Source organism: Thalassophryne amazonica, chromosome 19, assembly GCF_902500255.1.
Source record: "Thalassophryne amazonica chromosome 19, fThaAma1.1, whole genome shotgun sequence".
Taxonomy (NCBI): domain Eukaryota; kingdom Metazoa; phylum Chordata; class Actinopteri; order Batrachoidiformes; family Batrachoididae; genus Thalassophryne; species Thalassophryne amazonica.
The window spans coordinates 69277092-69298385 of record NC_047121.1 but is presented as its reverse complement, the minus strand read 5'-3'; the positions used below and the strand labels follow the sequence as shown (position 1 = coordinate 69298385).

Genomic DNA, 21294 nt, shown 5'->3' with positions numbered 1-21294 from the left:
GCTTGTTTGTGCTGGGGCTCAAACTGAGCACAGACATGCCGTATTTTCCGGACTATAAGTCACACCGGAGTATAAGTCGCATGGACATACAGATATGTCAACTTAACATGAAAAGTTAAGACGATAATATTGTGATGGTTACCATTTTCGTATGCATATTTCACCAGTCGCGACTTGTAATCTGCAGAGTATGATTTTCTTTGCATTTCCATTTCCGGTGGCCATTTTAAACATAGAGCGACTCTGTCACATAAAATTGTTTTATTACGGTAAATTAATTGTGAATCTACTGGGATATTTTTCATTTATAAGTCGCTCTGTAGTATATGTCACACCCCCCGGCCAAACATGTAAAAAGGTGGGACTTATAGTCCGAAAAATATGGTACATACTTTAAGAATTTTTGCAACTGAAACCTATGGTAATGCATTCTTCCTCTCAGTTTAAACAAATAACGTATTTTTCAAAGTATAAGTCACCGTTTTGTTTTATACTAGTTTGCCAGGTCCTGCGACTTACATACCTAAAGAAATCAAGTGTTGTTAATACTAATAACTACTTACATAGTGCTTTCTATAATAATAATAATAATAATTTATTAATTTATATAGCGCCAAATCACAAGTAATCGCCTCAAGGCGCTTCACAAACATCATTTAAAAGCAGAATAAAATGAAATAAGATTAAAACATAATAAAAAAAATTTAACCATAAAAAGGTAAAAGAAGTAATATAAATAAAAAGAATAAAAAAAGACACACAATCATATAAAATACTAATGATAAAACAGGGAGAACAAATGTGTCTCAGTAATCAATGTACAAAACAAATACCAATAATATAATCATACTACAAAATCGTACAAAAAAAAAAAAAGCCAAACCAAAGAGTTGATTTAAAAAAAAAAATCAAAAAGGACTAATATATTTTATTGTAGTGTTTCCAATGCTGTGGGTCAGGAATCTAAGTTCATCTACACCAAATAGCATCCAGTATGTTGTCTATCGCATGTGTATGTGTCCATGTTGTTAATTTGTGCAATTTAAAAGTCCTTTGGCACACACCACAAGTTGAGGGCTTCCTCCAAAAATCTACTCTGGAGTTCTCTGTGTCACACTAACATTTTATGTTGTCCAAACTGCGTCAAATATCCAATATGTTGTCCATCACACATTTATTTGTCCATTTTGCTTATGTTAAGTAACAGCACATGTTGTGTTGTGCATATCTGCTACACCGAGCACATGCCCTTTGTTAAACTGACCCCAGGAAAACACTGTGTTTAAAAAAAAAAAAAAAAAAAAACTTTGAAAAAAAGTGCCACATACAGAAAAAAAGGTGCAATTTATACTCCAGTGTAACTTAAACCCTGGAAAATACAGTGTTGATATGCAGCTATTATGTTGTATAAATTACTGGAAAGAATTTGCCTCATCCTCAAACTCTGAAATATTGGAAACGAAACCAAACACCAGCTGTGGTAGACGTCTTGGAGCTTTGCATTTCATTTGCTCTTACTTGTGCATACGCTCCAGTCCAGTGAAGACCATTACACTGTACGACAGACCACTCTGCACCAGGAAGTGAAGGGAATACCTGGAAAGAGAGTGACAGAGAGCAAACAAATAATAGGATGTATATTAGTTCTTGTACGGAACACAGAGGAGGTGTCTGCATTCTGCTAGCATGTTGCTCAAGGATACTGTGGTGGGGTTTGTGCTTTGCATACCAAGAAAGAAACCCAAAATCTTTGGTTTCATTTGTTGAAGAACACAAATAAAACAATAAGTGAAGATGATTATAAAAAGAATTAACAGAACTTTTTATGCTGCAAAATTAACAAAAATAAATACAGTAAATAAACAATAAAAATATGCTAACCGTTATTACAAAGACTATAGATGATTTTTTTTTTTTTTTTTTTGATGGGTAGTGACGTTACCTGAAAAAGATTAATCGGATTAATCGAAATGACACAAACAACTGTTAGCTGAAGCCATACTACGCTTGCATTACACTATGCGTTCTTTAGTCCCAGGTGGAAGATAGGGTCCCAATGTGATTTCCATTTCTAGTTTGTATTTCCAGCAACTAAACATTTGCACAATTTCTGTGACATAAGAAAAAAACATTTTGTAAGTGGTGCTGTGATAGGCTGGCGTCCTGCCCAGGGTGTACCCTGCCTCACACCCTATCACTGCTGGGATGGCCCCACCTCCACCCTTAATTGGAGTAAGCGGGTATAGAATATGAATTATCCATGGAGAAAGCAAGAAACGTCTGTGCGTGGGTATGTGGCTCGCATATCTCTCTGACTGTTTGTCAGATTGACCTCAGCTTTTGGATATGGCTTGCACATGGCACAATGATGTGTATCCTTTATTATGAAAATTTGGGGGATTAATTTTCAAAACCTTTATTTTGAAACCTTTACTTTGGCTTGCTGATGTTACTGGTAGCAAAGTTAAACAACATCAGATAGTTCATGCTGCTAGAACCGTTTCACAATAAAACGTTTAATGCCAGCATCCCAGCAAATACTTTTACTGTCAGGATTAGTGACATACAACCAGATTAAGCCAAATTAAAAACACCAACACAGAGGTTCATACAGCCACATGAAGAAAAAGCACATGCTCCATTCCGCGTTTCAGTGATGTGTTAATCAAGGCATTCTGACATTTCAACATTTTAACATTTCACAAGAGTCAACAGCTTACAGTAAATAGTTCAACCAGGTCCTTTTTTTCTTGGTACGTCAGATGATGTTGACCCCTGAGGAGAATGTCTTTCTCTTTTACAGATACAGCATGACTCATTTCCCCGAACAAGTCAGTCCTTCAGAGTCATCATGGATGAGAACTTGAAATGCCGGCTTTGATTCGTCAATGTTTATAGTTTATATTGTTTGCATTTGTAGCAATTTTGTTCCAGGTCTATTTCCAACGTAGAAATGTTCTTTATATTTGGTTAACATTTAAACTTATTTGTCTTTTTCCTTACATGCAAATGCATCTTATAAGTTCATCATGTAAATTATGAATTCAATTCAATTCATTTTCCCATTTATAAACATGCCAGTATTGTTACTTTATTAGAGCCTGACTGATGAGGATTTTTTGGGTGACAAATACCTATAAAGATATTAGGGAGTAAAAAATTTACAATACCGATATACAATGCCAACAATACCGAATTACCAAAAGGTAACTGAGGCTTGATGATTCCCATTTGAAACATGAACTTTATTATAAATAAATGTAAATACAAGCAACTACTGACCAACGCATGTCATCCTGCCTTCACTTGGATTGGCAGTCACCGTGTCACAATCCTCAGCATTTGCATAAAATTTCTGTCTATTTTGGCCCCATCTAGCTAGTGCCATAGTGACCACTGGTCTCTTGTTGCTATAAAACGCCCACTTTGATTGGAAATAAATTGCAGCTGGTCACTTTGCCTCTGGCTCTTGTAGTTAATGTGACCAAGGGTTGATTAACAGCAACGTAAACAATGCCGTTGGAGCAACCTGTGCTGAACAAACTATGTTGACACCATTTCCAACAGCCATATTGTTTTATTGCATTATTTATTCAGTAAAATAAAAGTTTTCATATCAGCAAAAATATCACAGATTCCAATATGTTCATGAAAGACTTGTATCGGCCAATACTATCATCCAACAAATATATGGGTAGGGCATCCTTCTTTATCTTCCTCTTCACACCCGTTTTGTCATCACACACTGTTATTATAAAGAGGAAGTATCAGCATTATGAAACTCCAGCCACAGACATTTGGAATCACTGGAGCATCATCGCAGAACTTTCACTGCCACAACTTCGAAAGTCTGTGCCTACCAGCTGTAAGACTTCTGTGTTACACCACGACAGTGAATGTTGCACAAACATGCTTGTGCATGGATCTAATCGGGACTTGCAAGACGACCTGTGTCGCCCTCTCTGCACTCACAAAGAAAGCAAATATGTTTCAGCAACAGCACCAGCTACCAGACGCATCTCTGAAAGAGGCTAATGTGAGATTGTCCCCACGTCAAGCCCCCCAGGAGAGGAGAGGTGCCACATTACATGAGTAGTGAGTCATCAACGAAGCCAAGGACATCAGAGCCTGGCAGGGAACAAGGGAGAACACAATCGCTTTGGAAAATTAACTAAACTGCCCAGAATGAAAAAAGGGCTAATAACAGACAAATGGTAAATTTCAGAGCTCATCTTTTATGGAGCATTTGAAGGATTCTCGGCGTCAGTCTTCACAGTTTCTTGAGCCGCATTTAGACAGAAGCGTGTATGGCGCTGTATGCATGACAGCGAGGGAATACATCCGAAAATAAACCAACATTCTGCAGCATCCGTGAAGCGGCTCCTCCAGGGCTGCATCCAGGTGACCGCTAAGTCACAACGGCGCGAGTGGTGCGACACTTTACACTGTGTGCATGCGCGTTTGTAGAAGTGCATTTATGTACCAGCTAAAGAAGCCCCCATAAATCCTGGTCCAAGAACCAAAAGTCCAGCACATTTGTCACTGAACTAATCGCAACAGATCAGCTGCTGATTCACTGAACACACCTGACTGAATTGATCTGTTGTGGAAATTTCAAAATCTCTGCAAGTAACTCAGGGAAAAAAAAAAACTACCCCACAGGCAGCTCTGACATTTTTATTTCTTGTCAGTATAGGCGACGTCAAGTGAACTTCCCATTTTAGATCAAGCTGGCATCTTTTAGCATGCAAAAATGACGGCAGTCAGCCAACACTATTTATACATTTGCCAGAGATATCAGAGCTGTGTGGCTGGGAACCTGCATAGTTAATTCCCACTCATGCCCATAAACCTGAATACCTGCTGCATTCTTTCACATTTGGTGTTTCAACATTTCCCATAATCCCCCTGAATGTCCCAGAAGGCACCGCAGCGGCAGCAGAGTTCCTGCGTCTCACAGTGCATATAAACAATAGCAAAGCGAGGATGTGAAAAGGATGTGGCAACGATTCAGCAAGTTCACGAGCGATTATGATGATGTCATGTTCTCTCAAGTTCAGAGAGTTATCTAGAAGAGGTGTAGCACCTGTGATAAACTTCTGCCATGGCCCAATGTTGTCTTGTTGTCCAAACCTCACGAGGTGCGTTTACACTGTGCCCTGAACCAGAACTCTGCTGAAACTGACCTCTCGCGTGAGTCACAGGTCGCGAAACACCGAATACCACACAGTAAGGACAACCACACATGAACAGATTTCACGCACGAACATTTACAGCTCAGTCAGGAAATCTCGCAAAATCTCTCGAGATTAAACGTGACTTCAGAGTAAACAAACAGAGATACTTTGTGGACTATTTAAAACAGAGGGGAAAACGATACAAAAAGAAAAATAAAAGGTGTTCTTTAAAGGAGTGGAGACAGTGCGACCACCAGACTTTCTGGTAAGTCAGAACAGCTGTTTTGATTTTATTTTCCGCTCCGTGCGTCCGTCACCTCGCTTTCTGATTGGCTGCACGTCACATTCAGCAGGCTGCTCGTTTGTGGTTGGAGGACACAACACACGCAGCGATATCGGGCCAAAACAATCCAACACGTTGAATACCCCGATTTGCGATCGGAGCACTCCTGATGCCCTTCAAAGCAGATCAGAGCGCTCTGAACACACCACACAAGGCAGGAATATCTGATAAGATTATCTTTAGCGTCATCATGATTGTCGGGGCGTCCTTAAGATTGTCGGAAGGGGAGGATCGGGTCTGATATCGGCCTAATTATCCTGCCGTGTGAACCAGACCTTAGTTCAGAGAAATTGCGCATCGATCAAATTAGCAACTTTGACACTAACTGCAGGGTCACAGGGCCCACTGTTGCTTGTTAATATGGGTAGTATATAATTATCCTACAACATGAAATAATGCAGGGAGGGGGTTTCTAAACTGGGAAAGCCAGGCATTGAACTCAGTTGGGATTTGTGTGCACCCAGATAAGCTCTGCAAAGTCCACTGTAAACACTCTGGGTTTTAAAAGGAACTTGGCAATAGTACCCAAGGGCAGGAAGACCATAAACACTATGGAAGACAGATCAGGTGACCACAGCATCAAAAAAAGCTGCGGTCACCAGGTTTAACGGTCCGGTCCCACTGGCGTTTAGGAAGATTTGCGTATGAATTGTGCACAAAATTGGTTCACATTCGCTAAACATCTGCAATATCCGTGAAACATGCTTGTATGAGACGGCCGACATCCGCACACATCCGCAAGTATCTGTAGAGGCACGTTTTTTCCGTTGGCAGGATTTTTGAGCTGCACAATATTTTGGTTGTGGATGACATCCACCTTACATACGCAATACATACTCAATACATACACAATCTATGCGCTGTATATCCGCAACTGACGGGGTATTGCGGCTTGGCAGCGGACTGGGACAATGTGTAAAACGGATATATAGCGTGCCCATCACGTCCACATCACAAACTAAAATAGGTTGTAGCGACTGCATACAGACTGGCCACGAATAAAGCGTTTTTATTACGTCTGCTTTGCATCTGATTTGCGGACAATTTGTGAATGCATAACAAACAGAAATCGACATACCTGCCAGTCATTGCCAGTCCAGCTGTGGAGACGTACAGATGTAGTTATGGATCCCCAAAGACATAGTGTGATAGTTGCTGCCATCCAACAACATACTAATCAACGTGTCCGAGTCCAGTAATTGCTCCAGAGGCTGTGGTGTTGGTGCGAATAGTGATGCCGAAAGGCCAGACTGCACTTCTGTTATGATCACAATGCAGATGCCGCGCATGCGCAATACAACTGCTGTTGCAGCCACACGTGTGCGATGCATTCTCAATATATGCATTATACATCCATGATTGTTCATCATATATTCACTATACATTATTAATAAATATGTAATTCATACTGAGACATTTGTCATTTTTGGCCAATTTTGCTGTGGACGACAAAGAACGCCCGAACTTTGTATACTCAGTTTATCCACAATTAATCCTCTCCCCAGTGGGACCTGGTCCTAAGAAAGAATCTCCAGCTAAACAACACAAGTCACTGGCCAGAGCCATACTGTTGCAAAATCTCAATGTTTCCTATCAACTACAAAGAGTGCAGCAGCCTCCGTATAGATCTGTGATTTGGGAAAAACTACCCCACGGGCAGCTCTGACATTTTTATTTCTCATCGATACAAGTAAGGTCAAGTGAACTTCCTATTTTAGATCAAGCTGGCATCTTTTATCACGCTAAGATGACTGCTACTGACCAACACTGTATTTATGCTATTGCCAGAGTTATAAGAGCCCTGCTTATAATGCTGTTAAGCATGGCTGGGACCCCCATTACCTAATTTGGACAAGATTTGAATAAGAAAAATGCACTGCATTAAGAAGCAGGTAGTTATTGCAGGTAATTATACCCTAATAAACAGATGGTTCTGAATACTATATTCCATATGTTCACACAAACAACCCAAAATCCAACACCCTATGGCTTTAAAGTTATCATATTATGCAAAATTGATTTTTTTATATACCCCTTAGAACTTCATATGTTTCAGGTTTTCACCTTAAAAATCCTCAGAGATCCACAATTCTGTGACTGTGCAGAATTCCCCTGATATAAGCATAACTGGCAACCTAAATCCACTCATTTTAGAACTGTGATATACGTAGGTCATAGAAGTATCTCTAAAATGCCCCAATTCCAATCACATGCCAAAATTTTTAAAGCTCCACCCCAAGTGCCAAAGGGGGAAAAACAGACTTGTTGAAGCATTAAGTGCATTAAGTGATAAATACTGATATATTACATATACCAGCCAAACAGTTTAAAATACCATGATATTAATTTTAATCCACACTAGTCTCAGTTGGAACAATAAATAAAGCATAATAATAAATACCACATGCTTACTTTGTAAACTCGTTATGCTCCAGATATTTATATGGCCTTATGCTGTATTAATTACTGTAGGACAAAATTACTGGCAGCCTTTAATAGACTTCAAGTTCACGTATCGATTCTCAGATGCATTTAGAGAAAGAAGCTTTCATGCCTGGGTTCAAATGGATGGGATAAATGGTATTTAGGTCATGGATAATTGATCAGCTATCAGGTAGGAAGCTGATACACCTTAAGACCCTTGTCAATAATTACTTTATTTTAGATTTGAAAAGATATGATAGAGGATCCCCTTTAAAAAAAACCACAGTGCTAACTTTTGTCCATAGAGGGTATCATTCCCTCCATTGTATAGACAGAAAATTTGCACAATCCTTGTTTTGAAGCAGTTTATTTCACCAACTTAAATTTCATTGCTATTCCATAAAATTATACACGGTACAGGTATTTATTTTTGCAACATGGAAGAACATGATCTTTGATTTCCACAAAATGTCCATGGAATAAATGTTTTCATTTTGACATCTGCATCCCAATTACAACTTGTTGACTTCTACTTTCTAATGGCTTGACATACAGTTAGGTCCATTAGTATTTGGATACTGGGAATTTTATTTATTCATTTTGACATATTTAGCTGTTTATCCAAAAATTTTAGAGAGGGGTGGGAGGTGATGGTCTAGTGGGTAAGCATTGGGCTTGAGATCAGAGGATCTTCAGTTCAAACCCCAGCCTGACCGGAAAATCACTAAGGACCCTTGGGCAAGGTCCTTAATCCTCAAACTGCTCCCGGTGTGTAGTGAGCGCCTTGCATGGCGGCACCCTGACATCGGTGTTTGAGTGTAAATGGGGGAATGTGAGGCATCACTGTAAAGCGCTTTGAACTTCTGATTCAGATGGAAAAGCCCTATACACATGCAGTCCATTTACCATTTAGATGAATACAAACAATGTCTACAATTACATTGGAATTGGATGAACAACATAAATATGTACTTTTTAAGGGACAATAAGTGAACTGGACAACTGTGTAGAGCTGATTTCCAATGTTGCACAACATTAACAGGCCTCAGGGCCGACAAAGGACTTACTTTTCTTTCTTGTATATCTTTTGGAGTTACCTTAAATTGATTATTAAGAGGTGGTAACAAGAACATACAATAAACAGTAGTATTAGTAGCCACCAGGACCCTGTGATTAGCAACAAGGCATTAAAAGCAACTTGACAGGCCTGTCTGTCTTTATTTTATGCTATAGTTGTGGCATTAAAAGGTGACAACATAGTCAAAATAGGATGTTCACTAGTCCTTACCTGTATATATCAAAACACAAAATTTCAGAAATGAATATGTGGTAATTTACTGAGGTACGTACAGCAATTTTGTGGCCTAACTAAAACAATGAATGTCTACCTGACCTGAATACAACAGCTAATCGTGTGCCTGCCTCGCTAACTGCAAGGAAGCACTGTTAAGTCTTTTAAAGCTAATCTTAAAAAACACTGCATTTTCAGGAGTATAAGGTGCAAGATCTCTGGAACTATTAAAAAAAGCAACATATATTCTAGAAAATTCAGTTTTTCTGAGATTAATGATGAATACTTCTTTTACCTTGATTTAGGTTAACATCTTATGTTTACATTGTACATACATTGAGTTTAATCATTTTCTGTGTAAATGTTTTAATTGTATTCACGTGCAGCACTTTAAATTGCATTTACCATGAAAGTGCTATATTAATAAAGCTATTGCTATTATTATTATTTCTAATTCAATTCCATTTTTTCCGTGAATCTGATTGGTTAAGCCTGTGAGATTTCAGAGCGTATATTAACGGGGTAACGGTGGCAAAATATTTCACCGTTTCACATGTGGATGTATTACTCGCGCCCTGACCAGTGTTCTGACGAGATATCATTCCTGTCAAATGTCATTCCTGTCCTCCGCGTAACTGTGCATGCGCACGCGCAATATTGTTGGGACGCGGAAATGTTGATTTATGCGACGAGATGCACAACTCGACAGAACACTGGATGTGCACGCTGGTAGCTGTTAGCGCTGTTAGGTGAGAGCGAGAGAAAGTCGCGTACCAATGCTGCCGCTGAAATGGGTGAATTTAGGCTAGCATACAAAAGTATTGATGTGGATTCTGATACAGAATTACCGTTTCACATTTGACGGATTACTGCGCGCGCCCTGACCGCGGTTGGAGCGACGCTGCCTCGGCTCAACTGTAAGCCTCGCCAACCAAATTACCTCCAGAAAAATAAACCATGCAAATGATGGAATTGAATTAGAGTAGGAATAAACCCTCGCAAATTTGCTACGGTATAACAGCATGAATGTCCACAAATCATCAGACACAACAGGGTTATTCCCCGATTATATCAAACCAAGTGAACATATTTTAACTAATGTGAAGCCAGCAAGCCAGCCATAAAACTCTGAAGGAGTGTTAAGTATTAAAGGTTGTAATCGGACCGAGTGTGTGTGCTTATAACGACTTCTGCCTGAAGATGTGAACGCTAGGTTTGAGTTTGTTAGAAGGCACACAGAAGCCTCATAAAAAGTTATTACTCTAAATATTCTCATCAAGTTTTGTTTTCAGAGGTTAATTAGTTTTAAATAATTTGCAGACAGACACCGGTGGTGCAAACGTTTATTCATTTGCTGAGCTAATTACAAACCCCAATCGAGTTCTGACACGCAAACACTAAACTGTAATCTCTGGAAATACAACACGTGTGCTCTCCCAGCCACAACAAATCACACTATCCAACCGCAGCTCAGTGTCGGTCGAACTGTGGACACAACACGCCTGTCAGCAACGTGACCTGATACGGTCCCATCTGCCGCCGCGACAGCTAGGTAACGTTTCACCATGTTAACATTTTTCCGGCTAGCTGAGTGGATGACTGGCTAACATTACACACACGCGCACACAGGTCTTTTAGAAGGCACCCTGCCAGAGGTACAGTGGACTTTTAGTGCAGGGCAACAACTTTCGGTTACTATCTTATCAACCCACATGTTTAGGAAAGGCAAGAAGGAGGAGGAGGACGGCATGAAAGGATATCTGTGACGAAAAGGCCTTGGACATGTGCAGTAACACGAGTACAGAGAAAACAGCAAACTCTCAGTGACTGATTTAGAAAAAGCTCAATGCATAAGAACTCTTTCACTGCTGCTCTGCAGTAAATGCTGTTAAATTAGTGCCATTTCTTGCACTTTTCAATCAATCAATCAATCAATTTTTTTATATAGCGCCAAATCACAACAAACAGTTGCCCCAAGGCGCTTTATATTGTAAGGCAAGGCCATACAATAATTATGTAAAACCCCAACGGTCAAAACGACCCCCTGTGAGCAAGCACTTGGCTACAGTGGGAAGGAAAAACTCCCTTTTAACAGGAAGAAACCTCCAGCAGAACCAGGCTCAGGGAGGGGCAGTCTTCTGCTGGGACTGGTTGGGCTGAGGGAGAGAACCAGGAAAAAGACATGCTGTGGAGGGGAGCAGAGATCGATCACTAATGATTAAATGCAGAGTGGTGCATACAGAGCAAAAAGAGAAAGAAACAGTGCATCATGGGAACCCCCCAGCAGTCTACGTCTATAGCAGCATAACTAAGGGATGGTTCAGGGTCACCTGATCCAGCCCTAACTAGAAGCTTTAGCAAAAAGGAAAGTTTTAAGCCTAATCTTAAAAGTAGAGAGGGTGTCTGTCTCCCTGATCCGAACTGGGAGCTGGTTCCACAGGAGAGGAGCCTGAAAGCTGAAGGCTCTGCCTCCCATTCTACTCTTACAAACCCTAGGAACTACAAGTAAGCCTGCAGTCTGAGAGCGAAGCGCTCTATTGGGGTGATATGGTACTACGAGGTCCCTAAGATAAGATGGGACCTGATTATTCAAAACCTTATAAGTAAGAAGAAGAATTTTAAATTCTATTCTAGAATTAACAGGAAGCCAATGAAGAGAGGCCAATATGGGTGAGATATGCTCTCTCCTTCTAGTCCCCGTCAGTACTCTAGCTGCAGCATTTTGAATTAACTGAAGGCTTTTTAGGGAACTTTTAGGACAACCTGATAATAATGAATTACAATAGTCCAGCCTAGAGGAAATAAATGCATGAATTAGTTTTTCAGCATCACTCTGAGACAAGACCTTTCTGATTTTAGAGATATTGCGTAAATGCAAAAAAGCAGTCCTACATATTTGTTTAATATGCGCTTTGAATGACATATCCTGATCAAAAATGACTCCAAGATTTCTCACAGTATTACTAGAGGTCAGGGTAATGCCATCCAGAGTAAGGATCTGGTTAGACACCATGTTTCTAAGATTTGTGGGGCCAAGTACAATAACTTCAGTTTTATCTGAGTTTAAAAGCAGGAAATTAGAGGTCATCCATGTCTTTATGTCTGTAAGACAATCCTGCAGTTTAGCTAATTGGTGTGTGTCCTCTGGCTTCATGGATAGATAAAGCTGGGTATCATCTGCGTAACAATGAAAATTTAAGCAATACCGTCTAATAATACTGCCTAAGGGAAGCATGTATAAAGTAAATAAAATTGGTCCTAGCACAGAACCTTGTGGAACTCCATAATTAACTTTAGTCTGTGAAGAAGATTCCCCATTTACATGAACAAATTGTAATCTATTAGACAAATATGATTCAAACCACCGCAGCGCAGTGCCTTTAATACCTATGGCATGCTCTAATCTCTGTAATAAAATGTTATGGTCAACAGTATCAAAAGCAGCACTGAGGTCTAACAGAACAAGCACAGAGATGAGTCCACTGTCCGAGGCCATAAGAAGATCATTTGTAACCTTCACTAATGCTGTTTCTGTACTATGATGAATTCTAAAACCTGACTGAAACTCTTCAAATAGACCATTCCTCTGCAGATGATCAGTTAGCTGTTTTACAACTACCCTTTCAAGAATTTTTGAGAGAAAAGGAAGGTTGGAGATTGGCCTATAATTAGCTAAGATAGCTGGGTCAAGTGATGGCTTTTTAAGTAATGGTTTAATTACTGCCACCTTAAAAGCCTGTGGTACATAGCCAACTAATAATGATAGATTGATTATATTTAAGATCGAAGCATTAATTAATGGTAGGGCTTCCTTGAGCAGCCTGGTAGGAATGGGGTCTAATAAACATGTTGATGGTTTGGATGAAGTAACTAATGAAAATAACTCAGACAGAACAATCGGAGAGAAAGAGTCTAACCAAATACCGGCATCACTGAAAGCAGCCAAAGATAACGATACGTCTTTGGGATGGTTATGAGTAATTTTTTCTCTAATAGTTAAAATTTTGTTAGCAAAGAAAGTCATGAAGTCATTACCAGTTAAAGTTAATGGAATACTCAGCTTTTGTGTCCATGTTTTCCATGGATGAGGTAACTTTACAGACACAATTCAACGTTGCTCAACAATGTTGCTAAAAATTTTTTGAAACATTCCTCTGACAAAGTGTTGCCTCAAAATGTCTTTCGGCATTCTGTCCATAGGAGTCCAGATGACACAATAAGCGAAGTGCGCATCTCAGGCCGCGCAGTGCATTATGGGCAGACTAAAGTTTTCAGCTACCAACCCACAAGCTATGGCGGCGGAAAGCAGCGAGGAGTGCTGTGATTTGGATCATTTCAACCGCTGGAAAGTTGACAATTTAAAGCGTTTTTGTCAGCTCTGCGGATTACCTGTTACAACCAGGACTACGTACGGCAGTGGACAGAAACGGAAAGAAGAGCTGGTTGTGCTTGCGTGTGCTGCATCTGTACAGAAAGTACAGTTAGTGCCGATGAAGGAGGAAGAGAGAGCTGCTGTCGAAAATGACCCGTCCTTGTTGATAGTTGGAGAAAAACAAATTTCTGACCCCTTGAAGGCAACTGACGGATGGTTAGACGAAGTCCAGAGACTGAAACTGTGGATATTGCAGAATATTTGCTAAGCAGGGATGAGAAATCGCTACTCTGCCGGCTTCATAATGACGACAATGACAGTGAGTCTCACATATAACCTCTGTGGTGCCACGTTTGTTTTGATAAGTTGACAGACATACAATGATATGTGCATGCATGCAGTTTGTTTGTAGAACATGTCAATATTACAATATTACGCGCCACGTCATTCATGGCGCGACATTACAGTCATAAGCTGATGCACAAAAACGGCGGCACGGTTTCAGGATATTGACAAAATAAATGTGCAAGAAACTTACAATTTTAGTCCATCTTTTACGTCTGTCTGGATCTTTCTTTTCTGTGGCGAAATTGTGTAGAATAAACGGAGGTTCACGACCACATTTCTTCTTCTTTCCGTCTTTGTTTGGACTTGGCGGAGCTTTGCAATTGTGTGTTTTCAGCCTACTTTCAAGCCTATAAATTCCATTCGAGCATTTGAAAATGGCACAATGCGCCCCTGTCATTATTGTATGCGTCGCTTAAGGCTTAAAGCCTTTGAAACAATCCCTGTAAGCCTTAACTTTTACAGTCCACTAACGCTACTGTATACGAAATTCAATGGGAGCAGTGTGAGTGTGGTAGCTGGGATTTTTGCCCCCGTTTGACCCACGCATGCGCAGATGCGATGCGCACTTCGCTTATTAGCAGCACAGTGGAGGACGTCATAAACTACAGGACTACATATGACGCCGATACGGCTCATATGCAAGCAGCAACCTCTGGTGCTGGAAAACTAAGCCAGTGCAGATGTGATAAAACCTGCAGTTCCTCCAACAGCCACTTGAGGCTGGCTTCAAACATGAGTCAATCTCCAGAGAACCCCATGTTAAAATATTCAATATTACAGCTGAAATAAACATGTTTACAGCCTGGTACCAAAAAAAAAAAAAAAAAACCCCACCAAACAATTACTGTGATCTCTATAGCTAGTTTTCCCCATTTATGACAATTTAATACATAAAATTATTGATAAATAGTGGTGTAATTAGTAATTATTATTATTAATCATTCTGCAAAATTATGTGCGAAACCAGCTAGCCAAACACAGGTAGCTTGGTAGCTTTAGCTAGCTTGGCAACTTCCATTCTAGTCAGCATGTTTGGGATTCATTCACCCTGCCTAGGACACACCACCCTTGTACATGCTCCAACCCTTTATCCATTTATTGGTTGGTCTGGAGTTAGGCGGAGTCTAGTGCTTCCAAGATGCCAACATCCAAAACAAATGTAAATGAGCGTCAAACCCACGCTGACCCACGGGTAATGTCACAGAGTGTTTTATCTCGTATGTATACAGTTGAGTAGGATGGCGCTGTGAAGTACTGTGACAGGAAGGAGGTGAGGAAAAAGAAGTACCCTGGGAGATATAGTAGTGCGACTCACCAGCCAAAGCAGAAGAGGGCCAAATAGAAACCCAGGAGAGTAGCCACCACATGTCTGATGAAGGGACTGGTCTTACTGGGATGGAGGTACACCCGGAACCACACAGCCAAGAGCAGGGCGAAGAGCTGGCATGCCACAAAGTTGACCTGCACATGAGGACACATATAAGCACTCTGAGTATTCACTGTGAATATTGGACTAGGATTACACAAGTAAATATAAATCATGTAAAACTCATAATCAGTGACTGCTGAAGACAGCGGCCAACTGGGGCGCAGGGCTTGGCGGCTCCGGTGTTCTTCAGCTCCGTTGGCGGTGGAAGCTGTGTGGATCTGGCTTTTCTCTCGCCAGGCGTCTTCTATCGTCGAGCCTGCCCACACGTCACCTGGTGTATGATTGACAGTCACTATATTGTTATCGTCTGTACATCGTTGTGTGATTCACAACATTAAATTGTTACTTTTTGGCTTATCCATTGTCCGTTCATTAACGCCCCTTGTTGTGGGTCCGTGTCACGACACTTTCACAACAGAAACATGAAAGTAATGAGTTTGTCATTCTAGCCAGCAACATCCAAGGTTCCATTCCTATTCAGAATAATGATACAACGATCCAAGTTGCAACAAATAGGACAAGTCAAACTTTCTGATCTGGACTTTGCCAATGACACACACTTCCTGACTATCAAGACTGAAGCAGCTTATAAAACCTTGTGCCAGGACAGAGTCAGAGTCTGGGAAGGTTGAACTCCATCTCAATGACCAAAAGATGAAGAATATTCCATTCAATATCTGTGAACATGAACCGAGACCACATGAGCAACATGAGCATGGCCTTTGATTGCGCAGAACTCAGATGCACTGGTCTTGAAATTTAATTTGCTCATTTCAGTTTATTTATACAGCACCAAATCATAGGCCACATCAAAGCTCTATGCATAATTAAAGTCTAGACATTACCCACCCCATTAGCAACACTTTGGCAACAATGATAAGGAAAAAGTCCCTCACCATATTTAGATTAAACAGGAAGAAACCACAAGCAGACCAGAGTCAGTGGGGTGTCCATCTGCAATGGCTTTAACATGACAAAACAACACATCCAACATAAGGTTAATGGAATATACAGTGACAGACACAATGGGTAATTCTAAGGTCATGGAATTACAATTACTGCACCATTTGGCCATATTTTAGCTTATCATTAAAAATCTGTTCTGATTATAATTGCAATACCATAGAATCACGGTAAAACGGCTATTTGTGACCGTAAAATCCTGCATTAACGTCCGCAAATCAGACACAAGGGGGTTATTCCCATTCTACTCCAATTCCATTGTTTGCACGGATTATTTTTCTGTAAGTAATTCGGTCGGCAAATCTTACCATAGCAACAGCGTTGTCGTTCCAGTGCCATTATTGACATCTGCGTAGCAAAGCCGTCGGTGCGCGGAGTAATACGTCAAATGTGAAACGGTCGAATGTTGACATCTGCGTAGCAAAGCCGTCGGTGCGCGGAGTAATACGTCAAATGCGAAACGGTCGAATGTTGACATCTGCGTAGCAAAGCCGTCGGTGCGCGGAGTAATACGTCAAATGTGAAACGGTCGAATGTTGACATCTGCGTAGCAAAGCCGTCGGTGCGCGGAGTAATACGTCAAATGTGAAACGGTCGAATGTTGACATCTGTGTAGCAAAGCCGTCGGTGCGCGGAGTAATACGTCAAATGTGAAACGGTCGAATGTTGACATCTGCGTAGCAAAGCCGTCGGTGCGCGGAGTAATACGTCAAATGTGAAACGGTCGAATGTTGACATCTGCGTAGCAAAGCCGTCGGTGCGCGGAGTAATACGTCAAATGTGAAACGGTTGAATGTTGACATCTGTGTAGCAAAGCCGTCGGTGCGCGGAGTAATACGTCAAATGTGAAACGGTTGAATATTGTCACCTTCAAATTGATATTTTATGGTTGGAAATCTCACACGATTAACCAATCAGATTTGTATTTTTGGATTAGAATGCCACTTTTACTAAAATTAATGTCCGGATTCAACAGAGAACTGTGTTGAATTGCATTGTATTACACCAAACTGAATAAGCACATAATAAAAAGCGTAATCCCTGAATCATATCGCAGCCTGTGTATGCAGATATGTATCGGATCAGATCATTTTATAAAGGGGAGCAAGAGATGATTCTATTGGTTGAGATTTACATTATATACTCAGAAACATATGGTTTATATTTGTTTGTTAGATGTCAGTCAGTGATGCATGTCTGAAGGCACAATGGCCTCTCGCTGTATATAGGTCATGTTAACAGATCCATCTGGCCAGCAGCAGTGAAAGGCTGGAGATGCATGGGAGCGCCATCCATTATCCGTGAATCCTTTATGATTAATGGAAGGAGAAGTGGACAGAGAGAAACTGAAACAGCCTCAAGTAAGTAAGTCTAATAGTCTGGATGGCTAACAGATGCAGCTACAAATCATCTGAATATCATATCTGAAGGCAAGCGGTGGCAGAGACACACAGACACACACAAGTATGTGATCATAAACAAAAAGACTAAGCATCAATTGTTCTTCTGTTGTCTTGGCTGGTACTGTTCAGAGAAACCAAATTAGCACTAAGATGTGTATAACAAACAATCGCGCAGGAGTGACCAGGTCCTCTCAGTACGATAAGGAAAAACACACCCCTGTTCAGCCCATTTGTTATCTGTAACGGTGTGTCATTTTAACAGCAGACACCATTTCTGAAGTATCAACAGGAAAGTCCTTAATTTGTGTCTGGCTGTTATGAAATCAAAGACCTATGACCCAACCCAGTTTCATATCAATAAAACATGAAATGTATGAACACCATCTACTGCTTACATCATTGAGCCATGACTCATACTGCAAGTAGGATGGCAACTACAGCTGAACCAACTCCTGAATGTGTGAGAGGAATCTGACTATCAGAAGTCCATGTGGTAATTATTTTGACTCAATTCCAAAATGAGACTGCAACACGCTGGAGCACAGCATGGATTATATTCACCGAGACCTTATTAAATGGGCACTGACTGCGTTTGCAGTATAGTGTTAAAAGCAAGGCTTTGAAGCAGTTCAAAGACTGAGGACAAAAATCTGAAACAATATATTGCTAGGACAAAAAAAAACAAACAAAAAAAAAAAAAACTTTGTTTTACAATGTTCCAGAACAGAAACGTTTATTTGAAATAATGGTAAGGTTGGTGCTGAGTTCACTTCCTGTCACTTTTGATTGGGTTTGGTCGTGGCCTCTGACCTCATTACACAGCACAGTACAAACTGCACCCTCCTCCAATAAATCTAAAGAGCTAAAAAAAAAAAACAGAATGCGATGGCTTGGTAATGACAAATCACATGAAACAGACCTCTCTGCTTCCTAATACAAGCCTCTATTTCAAACACCGTTCACTCAATCCATGGCTTTAGATATCATTTCACGCTTTGACTGCTTCAAGCTGCTCTCGTTTTGGTGAGGCTACTGGCACTTGGTTGAATGAAAAGCAGACTTACCCGACCTACATGCATGCCCATATCTGCAAACCCTCCCATGCTGACTGTACTATAACTCACTGATTAATCAAAGAAACCCACAGAGGCAAAAATACTCTGCGATGCTGATTGGATAGATGGTTACAGCATTAATCAAAGCTTGTTTGCCTGTGCAAGTGTGGGTCAGTGTCCTCTGCCTTAAGAACAAAGACAAGAGTTTTCTTAATATAATCCAATATCTACACTTGGAAGTATAAATATCCAAGTAGGCATTTTCTGTCTGTGGTGGACTGTGGCATAGGTGAGAAATGGGCAACTCCCTGCTTATCAGGGGGAGGAGTGTCATGTGGCACAGCAGAAAGGTGTGACTGTTGATTTTAGTGCGCAAGATCATCAAGTACTGTTGTTGATGGCCTGATTGATGCACGGCAGACATTCCGTCATTTATCTGCCTATTTGTAAGTTTTCACTTAATGACATTGCTTCAGTTAACCCCTTACAACCAGAGCGGCACGAGGCTCCCAGCATGCTCCAAGCAACATGTTTTAACCACCATTTCTCATTAAAATGGCAATATATGGATATTATGAGAAAGCAAACTTTGACATGAACAAAGTAAGCTGAAAAATGACTTTTTATGCAACCACAATCCAACAAAAACAAAACAAAACAAAAAAACAAAAGTATAACATAGCCACAATGCTAAAGCCTAGCTTCTTTGTTTCCCGATGACATCACTTCTGGAAGGGCTTTAAATTTTAAGTCCTTCGCTGTAATTCAACAGCAGATAAACAAAGGATTTGATTGATCAGTGGAAGGTCTGATCAACTTTTACTTAGCAAAGGCAACAGTCCTACGGAAGGACAAACAGCTGCGTCATATGAGAAAAGGGTAAAGCTGACGTTAGAGAAAAGGGTTTTTGTTGTAATTTATGGCAAAAGGTATGAATTTGCGTGTGGGTGTGTGTGTGTGCGGTTTTATGTATTTATTTGCCCCTGCAAGAATCAGTTTTGCCACAAAAGAGAGAGCATGTCCATCTTGTGCCAAAATAAAAAACAATGGTGCCAATTGTATTTTTTTTATTCCAAATATTTCAGCAGTTCCAATTTACATATTTCAAAAAAAGAACAAAATCTAATCGAGCTGGCTTTTGTTCCTGAAATAACCACTTCAAAAATGAGTAACTCAACATCAACCCCAAGTTGCATCAATATTTGAATGTTTTATTATTAATAATGAAACTGTGAGTATCTTAACTAAACCCAGTTTTATTTTCCTGAATTTTTAAAAGACTTTCTGTTTATAGGCACAAAGCAAATGACTAATTCATCATATGTTCATAAAACTTCTGGGTATGTCAAAAACAGCTGAAAAACACTCACAAATTATAAAATGTTAACATTTTACAGTGGCAACAATTTGATTGTAAGACACGAAGAGAATTTATGAAATAAAGAGATTAGATGATAACAAAAAGTGTCTTTATATGTCGCACTTTCAGAGAGCAACTTGAACACTCACAACTATGATTTCATTTGCACTCCCCAATTATTTTAATGACTGCTATGAAAAATACTTTATTGCTTACAGCGAAACATGAAGTCAGTAATATTCTGTTTGGCAAACAGCACATACCTCATTTCTACATAGATTTTCTTTTCTCCAAATTGACCAGAGCTACACAAGACCTATTAACTGGATAGAAGAGCACATAGCACACTCATATTGTTGGTTTATCTGAAATCCCAGCTGTCCTCAAGGGGCACGAGCAGTGAGGAAGATAACAGTTGAGTAACTAGAAAACATAGCGGTGAGACTCTACAATATGCATACAAGGGTACACATTAGGGGCCGTAACCTCCACCCAGCACGAAGTAGAGCTTCAATGGTTAATCAATAATCGATCATTAACGACTATTAAATTAGCTGACAACTTTTTTTGATCCAAATATTCCGAAATGGAAGAATATGGATTAAATTTGGAATTCAGATTTTCTTTTCTGGTTTATATTTCTAGGTCATTTACTTCTCTGGCAGTAAACTGAACATCTTCAGGCTGTGGCCAACACAAGACATCTGAAGGCATCATCTTGGGGTCTGGAAATCAATGCATTTTTCACCATTTTCTGTATCTAACAACTAAACAATCTAGAACACATTTGATAGATTGATGTACGAGGTCTGTTAGAAAAGTAACAGACCTTTTTATTTTTTGCAAAAACTATATTTATTTGAATCAGGTGTGATTGCATCAGCCAAGCTTGAACCTTCGTGCGCATGCGTGAGTTTTTTCACGCCTGTCAGTTGCGTCATTCACCTGTGAGCACGCCTTGTGGGAGGAGTGGTCCAGCCCCCTCGTCGGATTTTCATTGTCAGGAAATTGGCTGATCGACTGCCGCTTTACTGCATCAAAAAAAATTTCAGAAAGTGTGAGAGACAGCCAGGTGGAAACCATTTGGAAAATTCAGATGGCTTTCGGTGAAGATCTTATGGGGTTCAGA

General features: G+C 40.2%; 1 protein-coding gene across 1 annotated transcript in view; it reads right to left on the bottom strand.

The window, feature by feature from the left end:
* mboat2a (membrane bound O-acyltransferase domain containing 2a) overlaps positions 1–21294 on the bottom strand; it is a 147032-nt gene that overhangs the window by 72679 nt on the left and 53059 nt on the right. The window contains exons 2-3 of the mRNA XM_034195294.1: positions 15271–15416; positions 1519–1596 (exon numbers count right to left, since the gene is read on the bottom strand). Of these exons, the coding sequence (XP_034051185.1) occupies positions 1519–1596; positions 15271–15416 (224 nt within the window). The remainder of the gene's footprint in view (positions 1–1518; positions 1597–15270; positions 15417–21294) is intronic.